The 6,120-nt window shown below is 43.0% G+C and overlaps 1 protein-coding gene across 1 annotated transcript; it reads left to right on the top strand.

The window, feature by feature from the left end:
* The first annotated feature begins 1,525 nt into the window (after positions 1-1,525).
* Positions 1,526-5,908, top strand: LOC134449325 (chymotrypsin A-like). Its single transcript, XM_063199213.1, has 7 exons — positions 1,526-1,709; positions 2,636-2,739; positions 3,500-3,579; positions 3,809-3,896; positions 4,055-4,226; positions 4,713-4,846; positions 5,683-5,908. The coding sequence occupies exons 1-7, from the start codon at positions 1,658-1,660 to the stop codon at positions 5,842-5,844; spliced, it is 792 nt and encodes a 263-aa protein (XP_063055283.1). The 5' UTR covers positions 1,526-1,657; the 3' UTR covers positions 5,845-5,908.
* Positions 5,909-6,120: the final 212 nt, after the last annotated feature.

The following is a 6,120-nucleotide window of genomic DNA, read 5'->3' as shown; positions in this document are numbered from 1 at the left end:
CTTGCCATTTGTGTTGTCAATTCACAAGTTCACCACCAGTCAGGATCAGAATCAGAATACCAATCCTCCGATTAGGTTAATATTGGAATACTTTTTCCAGATTTTTTTTTAACCCAGATATACAGTATGAAGACTGAATCCTGACAGTGGATAAGGAATGAAGGATATTTAAAACTCTGTGTGCACAGTTCTTCACACCCAATATTTGCTGAGCTATATTGGGACCTGACACTCCCAAGGTCAGTGCTAAAAGAATGGGGTCCTAGGGCTTGCCATGAAGGGTTTTTTTTTGTTCACCGGCCACAGTGGCTAGTAGTTTTCCCAAACCCTTTCACTCCCTTCCACTCTTTGCAATATACAGGACAATACATGCCAGTGGTTCCCTACCTTTTTGGTCAAGGGACCCCATGTTGACATCCCAAATTTCTGGGGACCCTATACACACTTTTTATGTGAAAAAATGAAACCAGAACTGAGCTACATAAGTTGAAGGATATTAAACCTATAGATAATTGCAGAGGTTGGACAAGATAACGGAAACACCTGTTATTTTACTGTGGGAAGTTTCATGGTCTCAAGTGGACCAGCTTGTTGGCCAATCTTCATTAATTGCACATTGCACCAGTAAAGTGAAGTGTAAAGGTTCAATAAGCAGGGTAAGACCACAGTTTTGCTCAACATTTTGCAATGCACACAACATTATAGGTGACATATCGGAGTTCAAAAAGGAGAAATTCTTGGTGCGTGTGTGCTGCATCTTCGACTGAGACAGCAAGTCAAGAGCCACGGTATCCAAGGTAATGTCCGCATACCACCAAGAAGGATGAACCACATCCAACAGGATTAACTGTGGATGCAAGAGGAAGCTTCCACACTAAAATGACAGGTGTTTCCATTATTTTGTCCAACCCCTGTACATATGACAGTGTAAGACTGTCAATTGTATTTAAAAGAGAATAATGAATAGTTATGTTAATTCGTAATGTTCATCAGTATTACTTTTCTCACACACTTTCAGACATTTCAGGCGACCCCATTTGAATTTCAGGTGACGCCACGTGGTCCGACCCACCCCAGTGTTGAAAAACACTGCTCTATGCAAAACAGCTTGAACAACGGAATTCAGGGTGATAATACTGTCGTAATATGGAATTTTAAACCCTGGGCTGCATTGTCACATGCTACTTAACTTAAGACAGGCAAGAAAAATTGGTAGGTAGGCCTGTACGAAGACTCAATACTTGCTACATGTTTTACATCCCCTCCATCTCAGTGTTGTCCTCAGCTTTGGGCATGAGTGTCCAAGTTGTCAGTCATGATCATAGGATTGCCACCTTAGTTGGACTAAAAACCTGGGCATTTTGACATTGGACATTCCAATCGACCATTTCCTACAGAAAAGACTACTAACAAACCGGAACGGTCAGATACAGGTGACGCAGGGGGCAACACTACAGGCCGATTTCTGAAGACCTGAAGGTTGGCTAAACTGGGGCCCCTGATCCCTCATATCTGCAAGGTGCGCTGGGTCCCACGAGGGAGGTGAAGATAAGAGAAGGATGCGATAAGGGGTGCTGATGGGGTCCTCTTGTGCTGACGGGGCCTCTTGTGCAGGTATATAAGGCCTGTGCTGTGGCCTCTGCAGCATGTTGAAGACATGGCCTTCCTCTGGATCCTCTCCTGCCTCGCTTTCGTCAGCTCAGCCTTCGGTAAGAGAACACACCGCTAAGTTTGCAGTAATTCAGTAATAACTAAGTAATTTAACACTTTTAGTGTAGGGCGAACAACACTATGCGTTACATTCGACTCTAAGTGCTGAATAAATACAGCAAAACGTACACTGCTTACACTGTTATCCAAAGTGCAGAGCATTGGTTACAGTACACAGGGTACAGTCACACAGTACATTTTACTGTGCTAATTCAACACTTGGAGAGTTCCCTGGGTGTATATGCACTCTAGAAAGCTTTAAATTGACTGGTGAATTAATGTGACAAAATGTTCTATGCAAGGGCACTTCATGATGACGGATGGTGTGTAGACCACACACATTTGACCTGTTCTGATGTGGGATTTGAGCCTGCAATACAGTATCTTAGCCGTATGCAGATTGTACTTTCCTAAGCATGCCAATATAAAGTTAAATGTTTTGTTCCACTCAACATTCTAATTCTGTGGGACTTTTGGGTCTCACCAGGACATTTGGCAACTACTGTACACTGTACTGTACCTAGTCTGCTTTTGCCTAGCGCAGGGGTGGGGAACCTTTTTCATTCGAGGGTCCACTTCAAATTCATCCGAGGGCTGTAAAGGTCCTCCGAGGGCCGTACTATGAGCACAAACCAGGATTTCCCCCTGCACCTTAGGCCTATATTGAAAGCAGCCACCTATAAAACAGACCCCATCTTCTCTTCGTCCCCTGAATATAACTTATTTGTATTGCAAATGTATTTTCTAAGATCCCATTACAAAATATGTCATATTTCATGTGAAGCTGCATAACATTAAAATGACATCGGGGGCCGGATAAAACAGCCCTCGAGACATAGGTTCCCCACCCCTGGCCTAGTGCCTGCCCTGATATAGTTAATATATTTGCAAACCTTACAGTATATTCTCCTCCTTGTTATTCCAGGCTGTGGCATTCCTGCCATTAAGCCAGTTGTCACTGGCTACTCCAGGATTGTCAACGGTGAGGAGGCTGTGCCCCACTCCTGGCCCTGGCAGGTGTCCCTCCAGGTATGATACACTATATTATATTACATTGCAATACAGTACAATACATGCCATTACATTTAACTATAAATACCTAACAAGGGTATGTAGGTGTAAGCCTGGTCTCTCTGCAGGTCACTCACAACCTCATAGATACACTACATTGCATTATTGGGTCAATTATGTTTTAGTAGTAGCACACATTAGGGTGGTGCATCCATACTTAGTTTAGCTTACCTAATCAGCTAAGATGCATATTAATTGCAGTACATTATTTACTAATTACTAATTAATTAATGGTCATTAGTTGTGGTTGTGCCACCTGGGACCTGAACGAAAAACAAAAAACAAAAAGAACGTTGACCCTTTTTTTGCATACACCACATTAGAATACAGCACATTACCGTATATTGCAATACAATACATGGACATACCAAGTTAGTAGTAGGCGAATGCCTGGTAGGTCTCAGCCGTTGATACTGTCCTCAATACTTCAGTTGAAGAGCTCTATTCTAAAACAATAACGATTTTCAAAATGATTCAAATCTGATCTACTGTATTTCTATTGTGCTTTCTGTCTAATATAAATCAAACTACAGCACACACTTTTGGCACTGTTTAGCAGTTGTAAGAGCACTAGTTCTAGAATCTTTGCTGTTAAAGAAAAACTGTGCCTCTCCATATTCCAAAAAGAAGCATTCAGTGAGGCACGTGGACTACCTTTGTAGTGCACATGAACAGCCATCTCTAAAAAGTTATTTTTCTGTCTGTCTACTCTACACAGGACTACACTGGCTTCCACTTCTGTGGCGGCTCCCTTCTGAATGAGAACTGGGTTGTGACCGCTGCCCACTGCAATGTGAGGTAAGACTGCGAAGACACACTATTCAAACTTGGAACTATTGGTCTTTAGACGTGTATGTATGTGGTATGGATTGCAGTAATAGACCTTCATAGGCCATGATCTTTTGGGGGACACCACGGTGGGTTCAAGAGGCCAGAGTAGTGCAAAAACCTTGAGGGTAGTAACAGGTCATATAATATTATTGACATTCAGTTAGTGATAAATAAATATTTGAAATTTTAATTCCAGGACCTCCCACCGCGTCATCCTGGGTGAGCATGATCGCTCCTCCAACTCTGAGGACATCCAGGTGATGAAGGTCGGCAAGGTGAGTAGTGTCATGTGAAAAATGATGATGATGAGGGTGATGATGGTGATGTTGATGGTGATGTTGATGATGATGATGACGACATTACGACCCCTGCCCAGATGCTCAAGCATCAATATAAATGTTTGTTTTTCCCTTTCCCGTTTGGTCTCCATCAGGTCTTCAAGCATCCCCGTTGGAACAGCTTCACCATCAACAACGACGTCCTGCTGATCAAGCTGGCCTCCCCCGCCCAGCTCAGCCCCCGCGTCTCCCCCGTCTGCGTCGCCGAGACCAACGACAACTTCAATGGCGGCATGAGGTGTGTCACCTCCGGATGGGGACTCACCAAGCACAATGGTACAAAATGATCTTCATCGATTGATATATGTATTGAATGAATACCGTTTATATACTGTATTGTTATATATTGCTAAATAATTGATAATATATTGCTCATATGGTCTCATTAAGCAACCCTTACCACTACAAACATGTTATACATTAATTATAAGCTTATAGTTACATTATTTTATTTTGCCATGAAGTGTATGACTTTTGGATAAGGCCTGTGTAACAGTGAGGCAAACAGTTATAAGGCTAGGAGCAGGCTTCTCCCAAACAGTTTTGTTCTTCTTTTAAAGTAAATATTTTGACAACATACTTTTTGAAGCTATATAAAATGCATTTTTATTTGCAATGCAATACAATGTGATGCAATGCGATACCCAATACAAAGATTTATATTATGATTCACTTAGTAAAAGTACATTAGTGTAGTGTAAGAAGTATGTTGTCGTGTACAGTACCCTTTCTAACATGGCCCATGGGTTCTCTCTTGTGTAGCCCCCGACACCCCTGCCCTGCTCCAGCAGGCCTCCCTGCCCCTGCTGACCAACACCGACTGTAAGAAGTACTGGGGCAGCCGCATCTCTGACCTCATGATCTGCGCTGGAGCCTCTGGAGCCTCCTCCTGCATGGTACTGTACATTACATTACATTACATTACACTACATTGCACTACATTACATTACATTACATTACATTACATTACATACATTGCATTGCATTACATTCCATAGGCGTCTCCTCCACCATGGTAAACAAATTACATTGCATTACATTTCAGTACACTACATTAGACTACATTACAGTATATTAAATTACGTACGTGTAACGCATTACATTACACTACATTACAGTATGTTACATTATATTACTCCTCTGGAGCCTACAGTAAGCCTGCATGGTACACGCTTTACACTACATTGTATTCTTCTTTAGTGATATCTTCAACATGCATAGTGCATGTAGTATGTATCAGAAGGACTTTGGTAATAGGCATGAGACAGTCCATTGCCTAGTCTACTAACCCCCTGTGTGGTGTGTGGTGTGTGCTGCACAGCATTGCCTTGTCTCTAGTCTCCTCACCCGCTGTGCTGGGCTGCAAGGATGTTACAGTAGTCCCTTACCGCATGCTGTTCCACCAGTGGAACACTGTAATAAGCACTGAAAAAAAGCTTTACTACCATAGTACTACACCGCTATGGGCCTTTACGGTGATTCTATTCTTCTAAACCCCATGTTGTGCTTGATCTTCACCATGTCCGCCATTTTGAATGTCCAGAAATAGTTTATTACTTAGAAAATATTTGTGAAAAGATCAAATTTGGAAATAGGCAGCGCAGTTTCAATGAACAGAATAGTTGCAATAAGGCCCACCTACTCTGGCCTCCATCCTACACAATGCACCTTTACTGTAAGTGCTATTGCCTTGTCGCTAGTCTCCTAACCTCCAAGTTGTATTGTGCTGCAGGGTGACTCTGGTGGCCCCCTGGTGTGTGAGAAGGCTGGAGCCTGGACCCTGGTTGGCATCGTGTCCTGGGGCAGCGGCACCTGCACCCCCACCATGCCCGGAGTCTACGCCCGTGTCACCGCCCTCCGCTCCTGGATGGACCAGACCATGGCTGCCAACTAAACACTGCCATGGCAAAGGCCACTTTCATGACCACACCATCGTCGCCAATGAAATGCCGCCATGACGAAAGCCACTTTCATGATGCCATGACTCATGAAATGTTTTTTTTAAATAATAATAAATAAAAAGAGCTTGTCACGCAAAACCATAGCTCTCTGGTGTGGTTCTTGGCATTTGTGTCATGAGTTGCGTAAATAGCGGTGAGCAATAAGCATTGAGGGACCATCTGCTCTGCTCTAATTTTGAAAAGCTCCTTCTTTCAGACCTAACATGTCT

Source organism: Engraulis encrasicolus, chromosome 5 (genome assembly GCF_034702125.1).
Source record: "Engraulis encrasicolus isolate BLACKSEA-1 chromosome 5, IST_EnEncr_1.0, whole genome shotgun sequence".
NCBI lineage: Eukaryota > Metazoa > Chordata > Actinopteri > Clupeiformes > Engraulidae > Engraulis > Engraulis encrasicolus.
The sequence above is the reverse complement of the archived record's forward strand: the minus strand, read 5'-3'. Positions and strand labels throughout refer to the sequence as shown.

Bases quoted from the DNA above. Each gene is read 5' to 3' on its own strand.
- LOC134449325 (XM_063199213.1), top strand. From the start codon at position 1,658: ATGGCCTTCCTCTGGATCCTCTCCTGCCTCGCTTTCGTCAGCTCAGCC. The intron at 2,740-3,499 runs GTATGATACACT...TACTCTACACAG, and splicing joins CCTGGCAGGTGTCCCTCCAG to GACTACACTGGCTTCCACTT. The intron at 4,847-5,682 runs GTACTGTACATT...ATTGTGCTGCAG, and splicing joins CTGGAGCCTCCTCCTGCATG to GGTGACTCTGGTGGCCCCCT.